At 36.5% G+C, this 20,377-nt stretch overlaps 1 protein-coding gene across 1 annotated transcript; it reads left to right on the top strand.

The window, feature by feature from the left end:
• Positions 1-4,141: 4,141 nt before the first annotated feature.
• LOC117985051 (alpha-tocopherol transfer protein-like) lies at positions 4,142-18,604 on the top strand. The gene is made up of 8 exons (XM_034971741.2): positions 4,142-4,329; positions 12,645-12,797; positions 13,809-13,968; positions 14,332-14,390; positions 14,913-15,109; positions 15,959-16,069; positions 16,950-17,052; positions 17,858-18,604. The coding sequence occupies exons 2-8, from the start codon at positions 12,659-12,661 to the stop codon at positions 18,007-18,009; spliced, it is 921 nt and encodes a 306-aa protein (XP_034827632.1). The 5' UTR covers positions 4,142-4,329; positions 12,645-12,658; the 3' UTR covers positions 18,010-18,604.
• The last annotated feature ends 1,773 nt before the right edge of the window (positions 18,605-20,377 follow it).

The following is a 20,377-nucleotide window of genomic DNA, read 5'->3' as shown; positions in this document are numbered from 1 at the left end:
GCCATTCTTATTGCAAATTGAAATATGCTAGCATGCTAATGTAACACCTATTGCTGAAAACATACAAACTATTTTTACATAAAAAGTTTTAAAGCAGAATCGTGTCTTAAAAACAAGGAAAAAGTATAGTTCTAACTTACATAGAAATAAGAGCGGTATTTCTCCGTTTTTGTAACTTGAAAATCAAGATGCATCGGAGATTTTGCCAAAATGAGGTTGTGGTGGAAAAATTGCCTCAGAAGGTTAGAGTCTTGATTGAATCTATTCAGAAAATGGTCTAAAGTTGTACCTATCAGGTTTTTGTTATTCTGAAGGGAATCGATTTTGATAAACAGAGGTTACCTAGCTTAGGTTCCCATTTACACAGATAGATAGCTAGTAGGTAAAAGAAACAGGCAAAGATTGATCGATAGAGGGACAACAAAAGGTTAATAAGGGATTTTAACAACCTAAAACCATATTGTGAAGTCTAGAGTAAGTCGATACATCTATTGTATTATCTACTGTGCCTATAGGTGCAGGTTGTAACTTTTCAGATTTTTCCCCTAATGTCTGCTTAGAGACCTACCTACCTGCCAAAATTTAATGATTCTAGGTCAACGGGAAGTACCCTGTAGGTTTCTTGACAGACAGACAGACAGACAACAAAGTGATCCTATAAGGGTTCCGTTTTTCCTTTTGAGGTACGGAAGCCTAAAAAAGCTGCAAAAATGTAATCAATCTGTGATAAAAACTTAAAAACTGAAGATATGAAGATAGATTTAGCATTTTTACTACAATAGTTTTTGCAGGTAAATAACTAAGTTTTTTTACCAATGTGGTAAAACACAACCATTCAGCATTTAAAAGTCGATAAACCTTGGTTTTAGACAAATTACAAGAAATAAGTGTTGCCATTATGGGTCAAAGGTGCGGAATAATTTCTTCCATAGTTTATATTTTTAAGGTTCAGTATCAATATTTCTCTATCTGATTAAATGAAAACTAAGAAGACCCAGGCCCCAGAGTAACCAATCTAATGAACTACGTTGGTTACTCTGGTCTCTGGTTGCTGCGAAGCTGAAGAAGTGATGAAGTCTATGTCGTGCTGTTTGATGACCACGACACGATATATTGATATTTCAGTAAAAATCGAAGATCCACCAAAAAGAGGAGAAGAAAGAAGAAGAAAGAAGGAAAGAAAGAAGAGAAGGAAGAGAAAGTGGTAAGAAGGAAGGTGTTTATTCGCACCATAGCGCATACCTACACATTTTTGTCCTAGTGAGTGTTACTAAGATTCTAAACTTAAGGCATGCATAATTCTAAACTTAAGGCATCACTTTTCTGATGAGGGACATAATCTTCGACCGACAATGTTTACCATGGTTGCTGAATGATGCAGTCACTCTGCATAGAAAATATTTTACTATAATAAATCTTCTATAATATAAAAATGAATCACTAAATGTGTTGCTGATCGCAAATCTCCAGAACCGCAGAACCGATTTCGCTAATTCTTTTTTTATAATATTCCTTGAAGTAGTTACGAGGATGGTTCTTACGGAGAGAAAAATTTAAATAAATTGAATCGACTGTTAGGCGGTACGAAGTTCGCCTGGGCAGCTAGTCTGAATATATAAAAGGAAAAGGTGACTGACTGGCTGACTGACTGACTGATTGACTGACTGATTGACTGACTGACTGATCTATCAACGCACAGCTTAAACTACAGGACGGAGCGAGCATAAGCTAGTTATCTAAAAATTAGTTATTAATTATTTATTTATAAAATTATTGTACGCGTCGGAAACAGGCTAGAGAAAAGAAATAGAGATTCGGAAGTTGATGGAAGATTAATATAAATTCAAAATAAGGAAACGAGCAACGCAAATATCATTATCTCGGAAGATAAGAATTAGCGCAATTCATTAGAAAGTACATTACTTTTCCCGCAACCGCGTCACGCACGGCTTATAAAATTTTATAATTAACCAAAATTTTAATCATCGCCAGTCTAAATTGTAATTGCAGAATTTTAATTAATTTAACTTCGCCAAAAAATAACGCTAACTTAGAATCATATTATAATCGACGTATATGAGATTTCTCGAAACCTAATTCTTTTTGGAGCTATGACGATTTTAAGCAACTTATAAATATATGACTTGCTTTAATGGTGACGGATGATGGAAAACATCGTGAGCAAACCTCCGTGCCTGACCCCTCATTCCCACTTGTCATTTGTCGAGCCCGGTTTTAAATCGGATGTTCCAGTGGTAGAACATTTTATAATTATGATGCTGTTCACACTTGTCGGAAACCGATTATGTATCAAAATGTACTGCCACTGGAACATCAAGTGACAAACTACAAACGACAAGTGGGAACGGGGGGTGAGAGTTTTCCATAGTGTTCTCAAAGGTCTGTGAAGTCAGCGAATCCGCACTTGGCCAGCGTGGTAGACTATGGTAAAAAACCTTCTCATTCTGAGAAGAGAACTAGAGGCTCAGAAGTGTGCCGGCTACGGGTTGAGGATGGTGATGATTATGATGCCTTATTCCATCAAAAAGAGCAGTGATAACCTAGTGGTTAGGACGTCCGCCTTCTAATCGGAGGTCGGGGATTCGATCCCGGGCACGCATTAACTCTTCGGAATTATGTGCGTTTTAAGTAATTAAATATCACTTGCTTTAACGGTTCAAAGATTCAAAGATTCTTTATTTGCGGAAACATTTTACAATGATATGTTATGACGGTGAGAGATCTCCATAATGTTATCAAAGATGCGTGAAGTCTACCAATCCGCACATGGCCAGCGTGGTAGGCCACCCTTCTCAGTCTGAGAGGAGACCCGTACTCTGTTGTGAGCCGGCTATGGGTTGATCATGATAATTGTGATGGTAAGATGGCCCTCAAATAAAGGTTTTGTAATTTAGAAAAGTGTATCGTTAAATCGTTACTGTGTGATAAAGTGAAGAGGGAATGGCAATCTTAAAATTAATATCAGCAACAGTAACTGTAGATATTTGATATTAGCTTTCGCTTGCCTTACTTTACTCGTACCTAACTGAATTAAAAGATCTCTCTACATTTTATAAGCTTCATCACAGAAAACTGAGACTTTACCCATTCTTTCTTGATTTATAACTACGTAATATCCACTGGTATTCATTTAGTTATGATAACAATATTATATTTCAGATGAAATACAGCATGTAACAAAAAAGAAAAAATATTCTTAGGTAACAGTAACATAATATTATGTATTATAATGTGTCTATCTCTGTTACATCACATACGAGTAGAAAGGATGGTAAATAGCTGCCAACAATACTCAAGATGACTGCATGCCAACTAGGTATTACCTGCAAGTATTATCTCTAGGTATAAAAATGAATCGCTGAATGTGTTGCTGGTCGCAAATCTCGAGAACAGCTGAACCGATTTCGCTAATTCTTTTTTCATAATATTCCTTGAAGTACGAGGATGGTTCTTACGGAGAGATAATTTTAAAAAAATCCTGAAAAGAATCGACTGTTATGCGGTACGAAGTTCGCCGAGGCAGCTAGTGGTATTATAAAAACTATAAAAAATATAGGAGAAAAAAATTATAGATAATAAAATACATTATGAATCTAATGAAGGGTAAGATAGATGAAATGGGGAGAAGGGTCCAAGAATTAGTTGAGAGAAAGGTTCGGGTCAAATCATATAGAAAGGTAAAAGAGCGGAAAGAGCAGACGAAAATAAAATAATCTATGCCTACAAAATTAGACTATTGCTCTCAGACTAAAGATTAAAACAAAACATGACGCTAATTTTCATCTGATAAGAGTGAGCAGGCACAATTAATATATAAGTAATATCCTTTATTTTTTTATGTAGTAATTAATACAAGTACCTAGATACAACAACAAGAACTTGCCTTTGTATTACAAAGACTTCAACACCAAGAAAAATATCTTAATGCAGTCTTCTTAGAATGCAAGCTTTTTCGTCTAAGTAGCAAATAAAAAAGTAAATTTCGAATGAAATAAATAACTATTTATTGAAATTAAATTATCTTACAAATTTTTTTGTCCTACAAAATTTCCAAAACCATATTTCCCCCTACAAAATAATTGCATTCAACCGCGTAACGAAATCATAAAAAGCGGCACACATACAGTGCCTTCGCATTTGAGACAGCGCGGCGCACGCGCATAAACAATATCAGTGCATAGACAATCAATTTAAAAAGTTCAATTTTTTTCTAAAAAGTTTTTAATAAAACTGCAAACACGTTGCGTTCAAGTGAGAGTGTTTCCATCGTTGAAAGCTTGGCGTGTGACTTGATTTTTCATTACCAAGGTGAATATCGATTAATTTATTTTTAATTTTTAGTAAGTGTAGTGCTGTGTTTTAAAACGTGATGAATTGTGCTAAATTATGATTAGTTTTAGCTTTTAATCTAACTTTTGGAAACGGTTTAAGCATAGCATAAAACTTATTTTTTTTAAATAAAAGGCTACCTAATAATATCACTTAATGCTTTACTATAAATACCATATTTTGATAAACGCAACCAAAGAATAACTACTTCAATTGCTTCGTTCGGGAGGAAATCGCTTTATAAAATTTTATGTTCATCTTCAAAGTAGCAAGCTATAGATTCTAGACTTTATAGTCTAATTATATATTTGGCCATTAAGCTCAGTAATCATTTTTCAATTTATACAAGTAAAGTAATTTTTTTTTGTTAAATTATAACCTTTTATTTAATAGGAAGCCAACGGTATACAAAGACAAGTTTTTATAAGTATCTAAATTAAAAATTTGTTTAAATCACGAAGACTTGAGCTAAAACATGAAATGAGAGTGTCTATACAAATTGGGTAGACTAGCCGTACAGTGATGAAAATAAATATACCTAATATTATGGTTTGTTGATTAATTAAACAATTAACCGATCGATAGACGTACAAAATGTTCCTTCATGAAAACATAAAAAATACAGATGCAACCAATACAATCGAATGATTAGCAAAAAATCACAAAAAATTATGAAAAATAATGTTTAATATTATTTTTCATAATTTTAAACATTATTTTTCATAATTTTTAAAATTATGAAAAATAATATTAAAAACATTATTTTTCATTAGCAAAAAATCACAAAAAATTATGATAAATAATGTTTAATATTATTATTATTATTATCTCGCTGCCTGAACGCCTTTCTTCATCTGCGACTAGCAAAGTTTTGTTGTCACCTGCATACTCTCCAATTTTCTTCGCAAGGAAATCAATTCAGCAACTCTCTCAATTTTTGTCTACTTGAATACCTAAATAGCAAAGACTTTATTATTTGCGCCTAGTACCTCTTCTTCGGGTAACTTTTTCCACTTTTCTCACCTTCTTGCACTTACTGAGATTCTTGCCAGCTCCTCTTAGTAGAATTACTTAGTAGCAATACGAATTGGTGTTTGTTAGAGTCATATTAGCGTAAAAGACACTGGTTGTCCTACATGAAACTAATATATACAATTCAATTTACAATTTCTATTTCTACACATCTCTCGTGGTCGAGCAAAGCAGCATGTTTGATGGGACGCTCTTTAAAATGCCTGCGTCCCATAGTTCACGCATGTAAGCAGATGAATTGGATATCTATCTGATCGCGTGCCCTAGTTACATGCCCGGCCTTTCTCATCTCTGGTTTGCTATATAATTGATGCGTCGAAGAATTTCAACGTGAAATATTACTAAGAGAAATTAATGCTGACCTCACTAATTTGTGTCTGCTGAACCCAACTAATGACTGTTACAAAACTAGCTTTGTCCCGAAACTTTTTTTGCTTGAAAGTGGATTCATCAAAGAGCCCGTTAGGATTTCTTAAAACCATATAATGCAAAATCTCAAGTTTCTAAGCTTCATATAAACCTCAGCTTGTCCTATCGTACGTATGAGAAGGCTAGCCGATACTTAAACTAATTAAAACTAATTAGTTAGCTAATTAGTCCCTGTGGATGGAGGTGATTGGAAATCCCGTGGGAACTCTTTCATTTTCTGGAAAAAATTAGCTCTCCGTCTTTAAGTACTTATTACCTATCCTTGCAAAAAAACACATTAATCCGTAGCTACTTTTGCTTTTGCTGCGATTGATGGCAAAATCAACAAACAAACACAAAATCACGTTTATATAATAAGAGTAGTGATCTAAATATTTAAAAGGAAAAGGTGACTGACTGACTGAACTATCAACGCACAGCTCAAACTACTGGACGGATCGGGCTGAAATTTGGCAGGCATATAGCTATTATGACGTAGGCGTCCGTTAAGAAAGGATTTTTGAAAATTCAACCCCTAAGGGGGTGAAATAGGGGTTTGAAATTTGTGTGGTCCACACGGACGAAGTCGCTTGAATAAGCTATTTAGTGATAAATATAATAAATCCAAAACAATGAAATACCGTGTAAGCGGTAAATTAACACAGAATGCAATAGAAGAGCAGTAACGACAAGAAAGTATGAAAAAGAATGTTCAATATTAAAATATTTATTAGCGCGCTGCGCTGTCCCGGTGAATTGGTCGGATGATTCACTGGTCATTAACCCGCGCGCAGAGAAATTGCACGAGATCGCAGATTCTAGTTATTATACGCTATGCTATGCCTTTTGCCTACGGAGCGCGGTTAGCCACTTAACTAGAAAGAGAGCATAATAACCCAAGAGTGTGCCCAAGAACTTTTTAACCTGGTTTCTCCTTCACTTTTCTACTATCGTATCGCAAGACATAATTATAAAGTTCTGCACCCGTAAGTAGTCAAAAATTCCATGGACACATACGAAGCGATTTACTTCCTGGTTTCTAATTTGAACCGCTAGGGGATGAAACACTCTTCCGGCATCCGTTTTTCCTTCAACCTTAAACCTTTAAGTCAAGAGTGAATAGGCAACTTCTAGGCAAGCGCGCTCCATCTTAAGCTGCATCATCACTTGCCAGCAGGTTTGATAGCATCCATGTTATTTTTATTTATAGCCTAGCGCTAGGCAATTAAAAATCTGGGAACTAAATTAACCGACATAACTCATAAACTGAAGTGGCAATGGGAGGGCATAATATAGCTCGAAGAACCGATAATTGGTTAAGTCCCAAGGTGCTAGAATGGTGACCTGGCACTGGAAATCTACCACTAGGTGGACATATCAGATCGAACAAGTCGCAGGGTTCTGTTGGATTTGGCGGCGGCGCCAAACCATGGCGTTAGGTCCCTACAAGAGACCTACATATCTTTAGATAGATATACTTGAAAAACTTACACTTACTAAATAACTGGAAGGGTTTCAATTTTCATAACGTGTAAATATACTTGGTCTAGATCACTAGCGGATGAGACTAGATTTTATATTATTCCAAGGTAAAACTCATTTCCTTATCAAAGCTTTATCTAATTAATATACAAGTCATGCACGCATAAAATGGTGCTAACTGCTAACCCAGTATGGCTGTAATTCTGGGCTGGACAGCTAGGCTGATCCTCTGCGCAAAAAACCAGCACTCCTGTCACCAGATGAGGCAATTGACCTCAGCGATTATTTTTTAGTCTTACGAACTTCATGCTTGATCATAACTGCACATATAATACAAAGAAGCTCCCAAAATCCCTCTTGGGGAAACATTTTTATCATCTTGACATTGACCTAAAAAAATGAACGCACAAGCATAACTAGAAATATTGACCCACTTATTTGAAACAGGGGTAATAGGGAATCATAATCCTGGATTTCAATTTGCATTTTATAAAATTGTTTTTCTAATTGTCTATGACTAGCAGCTCGCAACTTCATCCGCGTGGACTACACAAATTTCAAACCCCTATTTCACCCGCCCAGGGGTTGAATTTTCAAAAATCCTTTCTTAGCGGAACATCATACCATTATCATCATATCATTTCTTACGTCATAAAAGGCTATCTGCATGCCAAATTTCAGCCCGATCCATCCAGTAGTTTGAGCTGTGCGTTAATAGATCAGTCAGTCAGTCAATTAACTTTTCCTTCTATTTAGGTATTTAGATTATCTTCCTTGATAGATAAAAATAAAATAAATTGACATGCAATATTCAAATTTTGATTGTGAAATACAAGACCATTTCTCTTACCCCGATAACCGGCACTAAGTGAATGTTTGCGCAATTACAGTTATTAGGACCGCAATTGTTTTTACATTTCAAACACAACTGTAACTCAAAACGTAATTTCCATGCTCCCCTATCATTAGAAATAATCGGGTCTCGTGTAATGTGCCAAATATGTGCAACTGATTGTAAACTCTATCCCAATAGAAATAAATTTAGAAATTCCACGAGGTTTCTAAGAAATGTGCGCAACGTACATAACGGAACAGAATAGGTACTTGGCATGAAAAATTATTATGGGTACCTACCTAGTGCAATTGGAAACGTGATGTCTTAAAAAGTCTGGTAAATGACTCGAACGTTTATATTGATTATAGTTTTTGCGCTAGTGTTGTCTGGATTGCTCTTGTGTTTGATTTTTTTTGGAATAATTTGCTGTACTAATTAAAAATTATGGTGCATGTTAGTTTATTTTACCTTCATCTAATTCAGATTCATCCAATTTCATCCAATTTGAGTCTTTAAAATGCTCATAGGATCGTTATGATTTACAGGAGTCCACGTTTTTTTATCATTTTCATCATTGGCCCTAGTAACTATACTTCCTTTATAGATTTTTAAACTTGTGTATATTTGTATGTGAAGGTAATGAAAAAATCGCGATCAGTAGGAGTGCTCGTCTTAACTTCGTTGCATTTTAGTCCTGAAAATAACCTCAAATAGGTTAATATTATACAAGTATTTTATTCAAGACTAGCTCATGCTCGCGATTTCGTCCGCGTAGACTACACAAATTTTTAACCCCTATTTAACCCCCTTACGGGTTGAAGTATTAGGCTGCCTGTCCACTGGTGCGGAGCGGAGCGGAGATGTGTTAAGCAAACCAATCAGATTGTCGATAAATAACGTGATAATTTCATTCCGTCATGTGACAAAACTCTGATTGGTCAACAATACACATCTCCGCTCCGCTCCGCACCAGTGGACAGGCAGCCTTAGAATCCCTTCTTAGCGGATGTCTACGCTACGTCATAATAGCCTATCTACATGCCAAATTTCAGACCGATCCGTCCAGTAGCTGTGCTTTGATAGATTAGTCAGTCAGTCAGTCACCTTTTCCTTTTATGTAGATAGATCTTCAGAAGAGTAAAGATATGGATCAGTTATCTCGCAGTACGTAATTTTCTCTTGAAACCACTTTCTTGCAAACTCTCTCTTTATAACTTTGCTTTATAAGCATCGCTTCTGCATGCATGAGTTATAATTCATATTATTATGTATAATATGTACATATCTTTTATTTATATGCGGAAATATTTTCATAAAACAAATGCTTTTAACGTATAACTTACATAAACTCTATTTCAGTTTAAAAAAGACATATATAATATACCTTTTGAGGTAATGCTGTACAACTAAGCGATTCATAAGGTTTTTGGATTTATTCTTCTGCCAGTAGGTACCTACTTGCATATTTCAGGGTTATCACTTTGCATCTTAGGGTGAGCTCAAACCAAACGATTAACTGCAAGAATATGCTCGTGCTCTTTTCTCACGGTTTGTTGCTTGAATTCAATCTTCAATTTCAATTAATTTATTTGTTTACAAAAGTGACTTTTACAATTTTACTCCTTAAAAATAATTCCCAATATTATACCTACATCAGACGAGTCGCATGGAGCCGCTGGATTCAGGCGGCGCAAGACCGTGGCGTGTGGAAGTTCCTACAAGAGACCTATGTCGTCCAGCAATGGACGTCTATCCGTTGATGATGATGATGATAATATCATAATCATCATCAATTGCAAGATAAAAACAGTTACCGTTAACGCCATCTATACTGATCAGTGAAAATTTCCATTCTGGTTAGTCTTAAACCTCCGGAGGCTGCGTCTTGTTATGCAGTAGTTTACTAGATGACGCTAGCAATTTGTTTACTATAATGTATTGTGCCAAGTGCGCGTTCCTGTGATTGCGGGATCCTGCTTGAGATAAATTAAAAACCATTATGCCTTTCAATTTATCTTACACTAACTGCTCGCGACAGACAGACAGACAGGCAGACAGACAGACAGACTGACAGACAGACAGACAAACAGACAACAAAGTGATCCTATAAGTATAAGGGTTCCGTTTTTTCTTTTGAGGTACGGAACCCTAAAAAATAAAAATCAATAAGATGAAGATGTAGATTGTGGCATTTGCTAACTTCACAAACTAGTATAATAAGTCTATGTTCACAAACGACTGTATAGGTAAATGACTGGGTTATCAGAGCGCTTCTCGTGACCGCAGTTAGCAATTTCCTAACACCAAACGGTGAAAGCTAACCTGAAAAGCAGTTTTTGCACGATCGTTCCGCAGAATAAACCGCGAATTTCGTCGTTTTTTAAAGAAAGTAAGTAGGCATACTTACATGAGCCGTTTCGGGTTTCTGTAGGGCTTCCAACCGTTGTATTTTTTTAGGACATGACCTTTTTTTGTGTCGGTTTGTGGTTTTCGCCATCGATCGTATGTATGAATGCAAATCCTTTTTATTCACCGAATTTGGTACTTTGCTACATCTCGGGCTACTACGGATAGACTACTTTTTGTCCTGGAAAATCAAAAGTTCCCAGGGGATTTATAAAAACCTAAATCTACGCGAGCGAAGCCGCGGGCATTATCTAGTCTATATATATAAAATTCAAAGTCCTAACTGACTGACTGACTGACTGACTGACATATATATCAACGCACAGCCTAAACCGCTGGTCCTAAAGACATGAAATTTGGAGGTTCTATTCTTTGTAAAGAGTAGGTAGGTATCCACTAAGAAAGGATTTTTCGAAATTCCACCCCTAAGTGGGTTAAATGGGGGATGAAAGTTTGTATGAAAGTCGGTCATTTTTCAAGTTATTTGCATGAAAATTGGTATTTGGGTTTTCGGTCACAAATGCAAAGATTAGCAAAGATTTTTTAATGGAAAGCTTCAACCGTGGTTTCTTTATGCTAATGCCACGTAGAAATCGATACGCCACCCAAAAAGTGGTTTAAACAAACCACCCTGTCTAATTTACCGCATCTATCTTTACATAGGTATTAGGTATTAGCAATATGACATAACATTCATCATCATCTCAACCCACCATGGATCTTCTCTCAGAACGAGAAGGGTTTAGCCTAACTGAGCTTAGTATGAATTTTCAGGGTTCATGTAGGTACCCATGTAGGTATGTATGTGAGTTTCTATATTCCATCATAACCTTTAAATGTGTGAACGGATTCGGATTTATGAAGTAAGATTAAAATCTTTTCATCATCCCAATGGTTATTTTTATGAATAAAAAATCGCAGGCATTGATGACTGACTATATTCAGTATTTCGGTACGATGCCACATAGAAATTGAGCCACCAAACCCGGTTTATCAAACACCAGGCAGGAAACCAATATCCAATACGTAGGTAAGTATAGGTACTTTAGATTACATAAGGCCATTTCGTCACACCCTCGTAACGATCCACGATACGGGACAAGGCTAATGTATTAATAATGTTCGTGACATCCCATATTCGATTCATAATAATGTAAGACAAAAATAGTTTGCTTAGGAAAGCGAATACCTACCTACCCTCTCGCGTCTTTTCTTTGACCTAGGTAGATCAACTTATTATCTTTGAATAAAGATGATAAGTTGAGACCATGGGTTCGTGGGGCGAGGATGCTAGATCCTTTTTTAAGGACCTTTCATCCCGTCTCGCGGAATCCACGGGGGACCGGAGGGCTGGCAGTTACCTCGGTCAGCATATTAGTCTGGCCATTCATCGAGGTAACGCTGCCAGCGTTCTTGGCACCCTGCCTCGTTGCGGTGGTTTAGATGATATTTTCGAGTTGTAATTTTTATGTTCTAGAATAAGTTTGGTATTTTTGTTTTTTCTTTGAAAAACATATTTAATTGGCACTCAACTATCTCTAGTAAGAAGAAACCTACCTATAGACTGTACCGTCTTACACTCAAGATAGAAATGGATATCTATCTGTGCATTATCGAAACGTAAAACAGTGACTTTACCTAGATAGATTTTGATTACTTTAGTAAGGGTAAGGCGTGGTTAGATACGTTATTAAAAACGGTCGTAAATTTTGATACGCGTATTACACCAATTCAGATTTGGAAGGCTTTAAATTATTAATTAATTAATTAATTAATATTATTAATTATAATTTTAGATACGCGAATTCCAAATATATAAAACGAAAAAGTGACTGACTAACTGATCTAGAACAATGCACAGCTCGAATTACTGGACGGATGACGTGTTATGACGTAGACATCCGCAAAGAAACGATAGCCTACCATGGTTCACGAGATTCAGCTTTCTGACATAAAAGTCAGACGGACGGACGGACAGCGGATGCTTAGAAATAGGGACCTGTTGGCAACGTTCTGGTAACGTTACGGAACGTTGATCAAACATGGACATGGTGCTCAAGACTATTACCCGCTGGCTTAATCCAGAAATTGAATAAAACATTAAAGAACAAATCTCCGTCTCTCATTCCAGAACCAGAAGCCAAGATGACGCTAGAACAGCCAGCTGGGGAGATGTGGCAGAAGATCCGCGAGGAGCTGAACGAGAACCCTGACACTCGCGAACAGGACCTGGCCCACATCAAGGAGTGGCTGAAGAAGGAACCTCATCTACCTGATGAATTTGGTAAAGATTAATTATTTTATTTATTTACTAGCTGATCCCCGCGGCTTCGCCCGCGTATATATAATATGCCTATGTCACTCAGGAATAATGTAGCTTTCTATTGGTGAAAGAATTTTTAAAATCGGTTCAGTAGTTCCAGAGATTACCCCCTACAAACAAACTTAACGACATTACCTCTTTATATAATAGTATAGATATAGATATAGATAAGTAATTATAAGTAATAAGTATAGATTTAGAATACTTTATTGCACACACAAATAATATATAGGTACATATAGAGAAACAATATTTCGAAAAAACTATACAAGAGGGTGCAAAGGCAGCCTTATTGCTAAAGCAATCTCTTCCAGGCAACCTTTGCTGAAAGAGTAGAATGACCAGAATTGAAATTACTATTCGTATTTTGTAGATTTATAGACTTTGGTAAAGGTATTAGTATAGAGCCGTGAAAGCTTAGTGGTTCATATTCGGGAGGTCGGGGGTTCGTTCCCAGGCACGCACCTCTAACTTTTCGGAGCTATGTGCGTTTTAAGCAATTAATTAATATCACTTGCTTTAACGGTGATGAAAACACCGTGAGGAAACCTCAGCTTGAGAGTTCTCCATAATGTTACCAAAGGTGTGTGAAATTTGCCAATCCGCACTTGGCCAGTGTGGTGGTGTTTGGACCCAAAAGCGCGGTCACGCGCATTAGCAATTTGCGGGACTTATCCATACAAATATTATAAATGCGAAAGTGTGTCTGTCTGTCTGCTAGCCTTTCACGGCCCATCCGTTCAACCGATTTTGACGAAGTTTGGTACAGCGATAGCTTGCATCCCGGGGAAGGACATAGGATACTTTTTATCCCGGAAAATCAAAGAGTTCCCACGGGATTTTTAAAAACATAAATCCACGCCGACAAAGTCGTGGGCATCAGCTAGTATCTCATAAATTCTTGTGGGATTATCAAACATATTATGTTTTCAATGCGAGAGTTCATTGAAATTTTGATCTTTTCCGTTTCAGATGACCAACGCATCATGACCTTCCTCCGCGGGTGTAAATTCTCCCTGGAGAAGTGCAAGCGTAAGCTGGACATGTACTTCACCATGCGCTCCGCCGTGCCCGAGTTCTTCACCGAGCGAGACATCACCCGCCCCGAGCTACAGGAAATCACTAAAATTATGTAAGTTACTTCTTTTATCTCGATCAGTTCATCACCTTCGTAGGCCTATTAGATAGTAAACTAAAGAAAATGATAGTACTTTAAAGACTCCAGTATTGCGTACAGCCGAATTACGAGTGCATCTTCTCCGTTGGTCCATAAAACCCACTGATACAATCCATACCTAATAAACATACCTATACCTTTACTCGTTTGATATTCCAAGAATTTTTGATAGTTAGGTACCTATCATTAATATCTGCTCAATGCAGACTTTTAGTATTTGATTACCTTTGATTTTTGACTCTTTGGGACAACACAGCACAATTTATCCAGTAATAATGTATAACTTATTGAAGAGTTTTCGTTATAATATTATTTCAGTCAAATGCCACCACTGCCAGGACTTACTCCCGATGGTCGCCGAGTGGTACTTATGAGAGGTGTGTATTCCTGAACTCCTAAGCTCATTTAGTTTGCTAAATCAGCTATAGTTTGATCTTGAATCATGAAATTTGGCAGGTAGGCAGGTCTTAAGCACAAGTATAGGAAAAAATCCGAAAACCGTAAATTTGTGGTTACATCACACAAAAAAATTAAAATGTGTTCATGAACAAATAATTAGTATTTTCAAAGTAAGATAACTATACCAAATGGGGTATCATATGAAAGGGTTTTACCTGTAAATTCTAAAACGGATTTTTATTTATTTTTATGCTTTTTGATTTATCGTATAATGTCGAAAAAAATACCTGAGTACAGAGCCCTCGGTGCGCGAGTCTGACTCACACTTGGTCGGTTTTTTTTAATATTCGCTGGCTCGCCTCGGCTTCGCTCTGGTTGAATTTATAAAAATCATTTAGTCTACCTTATAGATAATACTTACATGCCAAATCTTAGATTTCTAGACCTAGAGATACTTTTATATAATGAAGATAATTAATAAGTACCTCCTCTGGTTTCAGGTGTCGAAAAAGATGTCCAAACACCCAATGTAGCAAATGCATTCAAGTTGGCCCTTATGTTGGGTGATGTGAGACTCGCGGAAGAGAAGGAAGGAGTGGCTGGAGATATTTATATCCTGGATGCCTCTGTAGCAACCCCCAACCACTTCGCCAAGTTCACTCCAACGTTGGTGAAGAAGTTCTTAGTTTGTGTTCAGGTAAATAAGACGGTTTATAAATATTGGATAGGAGCAGGCGTTGCTTTGCGGAAGTCCCTGATACACATCATGGAACAACAAGCTTAATTCGATATAATCCATCAAAACAGACAAACCTGTTTGGTACAACGTACAGCATACGATGGATCAGCGGGCGATGGAGAGAGTTATGCTTGGAGTTTCTCTACGTGATCAAATCAGAAATGAGGAGATCCGACAACTAGAGTAACCGACATAGCTCAACGGGTTGCGAAGCTGAAGTGGCAATGGGCAGGGCACATAATCGAAAACCGATAGACGTTGGGGTCCCAAGGTGCTGGAATGGAGACCTCGTACCAAAAGACGCAGTGTTTGAAGACCCCCCCCCCCACTAGGTGGACGGATGACATCAGACGAGTCGCAGGGAGCCGCTGGATACATTTCTATCGTAGACTGTGTCATCGCTTTCTAAAGTAGCATTAAACAGCGCTATTACACTAATTACTTAGCTTTTTAGTATAACTAGTAATTTTTTTATCCAATTTGACTAAACCTGGAACTTGAGTTCCAGGTTTAGTGAACCTACGAACTTAGGTTGAACCTACGAACAGAATGTTTAGTCACAAAAAATATCAAAAGAAACGAAAAAGAAAAGAAGAAAAGGAAAATGTTTTCGTAATTTGTGCCACACATTAAATCTTATAACTAAGAGCTGGTAATCGCGGCGCTTTCTCCACTTGAGCATTAAAGCCTAAAAGCCTCAAACAAAAGAAGCGCTGGAATAAACTGAGTCATGTATGACACAACCCGAAATTTTTTTCCAGCTCAGCACTATCAGTCTTACTAACTACTATATTTTTTCCTTTACAGGAGGCGTACCCAGTAAAACTGAAGCAAGTCCACGTAATAAATATTTCCCCACTGGTGGACAAGATCGTCAATTTCGTCAAGCCGTTCCTGAAGGAGAAGATCAGAGATAGAGTAATTATAATCTTTATCTTATAAAAGCTTATAATATCAGATATCAATTAGATTAAGGCTAGCATTGGTGTTCGTAAGTCTGACTACAGTCAAAGAGACACGCATCGTTCTTGCTTGGTAGAAAAAAAGACTTAAGCTCCAGACATATTGCGGCAGAGTCTTTGGAGTTTTGGGCAGAATCAAAAGGACGTATCTGTTCCAAAATATTAACTAAACAAAGTAAATTAAACCTCATCTCCACTGCAAAGTGTGAAATAAAATAAATATGAGGTACGAATAATAATAGATTTGTTTTTGTTTTGTTGAATTTATTTCTCTATATAAACTCAATTTAGAAGTAAAGTTCAGTATGACTCCCAACTTTTTATAAAAGACAGGACTTGTCTCTTCCGCACATTCCAATGTGCCTTGAGCATAATTTAAAAGTAACTAAAGAAAATAAAAAAAATCTTAACAAATGACGCAAGATCTTTAACGCAAAAATAATTTAAGAGCATAAAACAGACATCATTAGCTACATGACCTGTGATCTTACATAACACATTTTAACCTCCACTTAACATGTTTATAGTACAACTAGCTTTTGCCCACGACTTCGTCCGCGTGGACTATACAAATTTCGAACCCCTATTTTACCCCCTTAGGAGTTGAATTTTCAAAAGTCCTTTCTTAGCGGATGTCTGCGTCATAATCGCTATCTGCATGCCAAATTTCAGCCCGATCCGTTGGGTAGTTTCAGTTGTGCGTTGATAGACCAGTCACTCGGCTTTTTCTTTTATATATTTAGATAATACTAATAATAATAGCTCTTTCTGAAAAAAGTTAACACCTAACTCTGTTTTTGTTTGAATGTACGTAATGGATATTATTTGTTTTGCAGATCTTCATCCACAGTGACGTCAGCGAACTGTACAAACATGTTCCACAGGAAATGATGCCGAGTGAATACGGCGGAAAGGCTGGTCCCATGAATGACATTCACAGTAAGTTACTTAGTTTAACTACTGAAATCCTAATATATAAAACACAAAAAATGTTTCTGCTTATGTCCGCTATAGACGTTGAAACCATCCAATCAATGTGCCCCAAACCGGTTTCATTAAAAAGGCAATAATACGAAGATGGTTCAATCGAATCGAATCGTAGATCAATAATAAAAATGCATTAGGTAATTATTTTTAACGTAGTAGCACATGCCGGGTATCCGCTAGAATCTAGCTAAAGGCTTAAACTCAGAACAGCAATGCGAACTCAGAACAGCATCGTCAAAAACTTGGGACTCTCAAAATCAAATATCTCGCATCACTTCATTTAAGATTTCAATATCTTGTCTTAGGAATGTAATCAAAAGTTTAACTTGAACAAAGACTAACTTTGTAAATTAAATTCCCTGCGATACAAAGAGGACCAGAAAAGATAGTGGTAGTTCTATTTTCCTTTGATTTAGGTAAACTTTTACTAACTCAAAAAATAAATTGATATGCTCAAGATTCAATTCAATTCAAATTTTGTAGCATAGGTACAGCGATGAAGGTATATTGTAATAATTAATTATGAATATTGCAGTAAATTGCTTCCATTTTCTGAGATAAAATTAGCATAATTATATGTTCATCTTTGAATACAAGCTTCTACAGAGACAGAGATACAGACAAACACACTTTTACATTTATAAATATTAATGTGGATTATGATGCTACTCACCACGCGTTTAGAGACTAATAGAAATTTCTCACGACTCATAAAAAAATTGTTGCAATATTTTGAAATTATCTGCCTCTCTTACAGATGCTTGGGTTAAGAAACTCGAAGAATACACACCTTGGTTCACCGAACAAGAACAATACAAGGCAGATGAAGCTCTCAGGCCTGGGAAACCTACTAACTATGATGAGCTTTTCGGAATTGATGGCTCGTTCCGTCAATTAGTTATAGATTAAGAGACGTTTCTCTAGCGCACTTCCAAAGGATCATCACAAACGTAGTTTGATTCTTATTTGAGTACTAACCAATCAAATTCAATTAAATTTTGTAGACATGTTTAAAAAATTAATATTTGTCTGTGGTTTTCCAGATTTCTGTAAAAATGTGTAGTTTCAAAGTAACACATGCTTAAAGATTTGTATGTAAATTTTTAACCCCGTATAACTTTAACGTTTTTACAGAAATCTGGAAATCCATAGACACTGAGATTATTATCTAGAACATGTCTACAAAATTTCATCGAGTTTGATTGGTAAGATACAAATGAGAATCAAAGATGCGTTCGTTTGGAGTGCGTTACGAATGAATTCCTCTTAAATATAATGTTAAATGTAGCTTACAATTCATCCGTCCAAGTTTAAAATCATTATCTTTTACAGTTAGACAATCATTTTTAACTTGTTCGGGTTTTAGCATATCTCTATTACTATCGCATTCACACTTTTCAGTATTTAATACTCAAATTGTATTTTCAACCAAAGTAGTTTGCTCATTAATGTGTAATGTTATGATAAGCATGTTTATCTTGTTTATTAAAATATTCTTTAATTATGTTTGTTTTTATTTCTTCGTCCTTTTTATTTTACTTTATTATTTAACACTCATATTTATAGGATATAAAACTCTATCTATAAATCAAGACTTTAAAATGTATGTACTTTTTTAGGAAGATCATAATATTAGACTCAATTTTGGGAAATTTCATTCTTTTCAAGTAACTATGTCATTCCGACGAAACTGGTTGATTTTTCAGTTACTTCCATACGTGTGTTTTTTTTTAAATTTAGATACAAGTTAGCCCTTGACTTCAATCTCACCTGGTGGTAAGTGATGATGCAGTCTAAGATGGGAGCAAACTAACCTGGAAGGGGTATGGCAGTTTTTATTAAACCCATGCCCCTTTGGTTTCTACTCAGCATCCTACCGGAACGCTTAATCGCTTGGCGGCACGGCTTTGCCGGTAGGGTGGCAACTAGACACGGCTGAAGCCTCCCACTAGACCGAAAATTGGTTTGGATGACAATGGAGGTTTATGGTTCCATTGAATGTGTTTGACGATGAAGGTGGGTGGTGAATATTGCAACTCTCTGATGGCATAATATGACATGACAGTTGAATTTGAACGCATTTGGAACCTAAGTAATGATGGAAAGTGGACACTAGAACTCCCTAGTAACTTAGGACAGGTTTTATTCTCATAAGTAAATTTCAATCCAATCAAAAATACAATAGAAAAAGTAGATCTTAAATATTTTTATACTTTGAACTTATATCGAAAATAAGTACCTAGTTTAGAGTAAGTTACCAGTAAACTACAATAAGTACTCGTAAATACACACTGTACACTTTACAGCCGATAGCAGTCAAATGCAAATCAAGAATCGAAAAAATACTTCTACGTGTTTGTTACTAATTAGTTTGCTCAATTCGACAAAAAGGTGAAAAAAATATACTTAACAATTGCGTAAATCGCTTGCAAAATACATGTAAAAATTATATTTTCTAACATATAAGAACGGAAAATGCCTAGATATTGCAACAGCGATGAATCAGAGCGAAGAAGTCGGTCGAAGCCCGAAGTGCAAGATGGTATTGCGAACCGATTATGACATCGCATCGATTCATAGAACCATTTCCAGTTTATCGATTTTAATTGCTTATCGCTGCGTAGTTTCCTGCCGTAATTGATTTCTCTTGTTCAAGGTAGAGCCTGGTAACAGTTAAATAATAGTACTATTATTAGTTAATATGCTGCGTGATCAAATCAGAAATGAGGAGAACTAGAGTAACCGAGATAGCTCAACGGGTTGCGAAGCTGAAGAGGCAATGGGCAGGACACATAGTTTGTAAAACCGACAGACGGTGGGGACCCAAGGTGCTAGAATGACGACCTACCAGAAGACGCAGTGTTGGAAGACCACCACTAGGCAGACGGAGGACATCAGACGAGTCGCAGGGAGTCGCTGGATTCAGGGGGTGCAAGACCGTGGCGTGTGGAAGTCCCTACAAGAGACCTATGTCCAGCAGTGGACATCTATCGGTTGATTATGATGATGATGAGTCGAGTCACTTCTGACTCGGTATGCGATTTGGCTTCGTTGTAAGCATACCGAGGATATTTACTAATAAATCAATAAATCAATAAGTCAAACAAAACCTATTTTATCCATGACTTAAATATCTGCCCTCGCCTTCGGCTCAGGTAGATAAACATCTCGAATAAAATTTATTGTTTTATTGCTTGTTTTATGCCCTTATCTACTACTCTCTACAATCTACTATGTTTTAATAGACGTTAGACACTCGGCAATGAAGAATATGACG

Source organism: Maniola hyperantus, chromosome 9, assembly GCF_902806685.2.
Source record: "Maniola hyperantus chromosome 9, iAphHyp1.2, whole genome shotgun sequence".
Lineage (NCBI taxonomy): Eukaryota > Metazoa > Arthropoda > Insecta > Lepidoptera > Nymphalidae > Maniola > Maniola hyperantus.
Note: the sequence above shows the minus strand (reverse complement) of the source record. Positions and strands in the feature narration are given on the sequence as shown.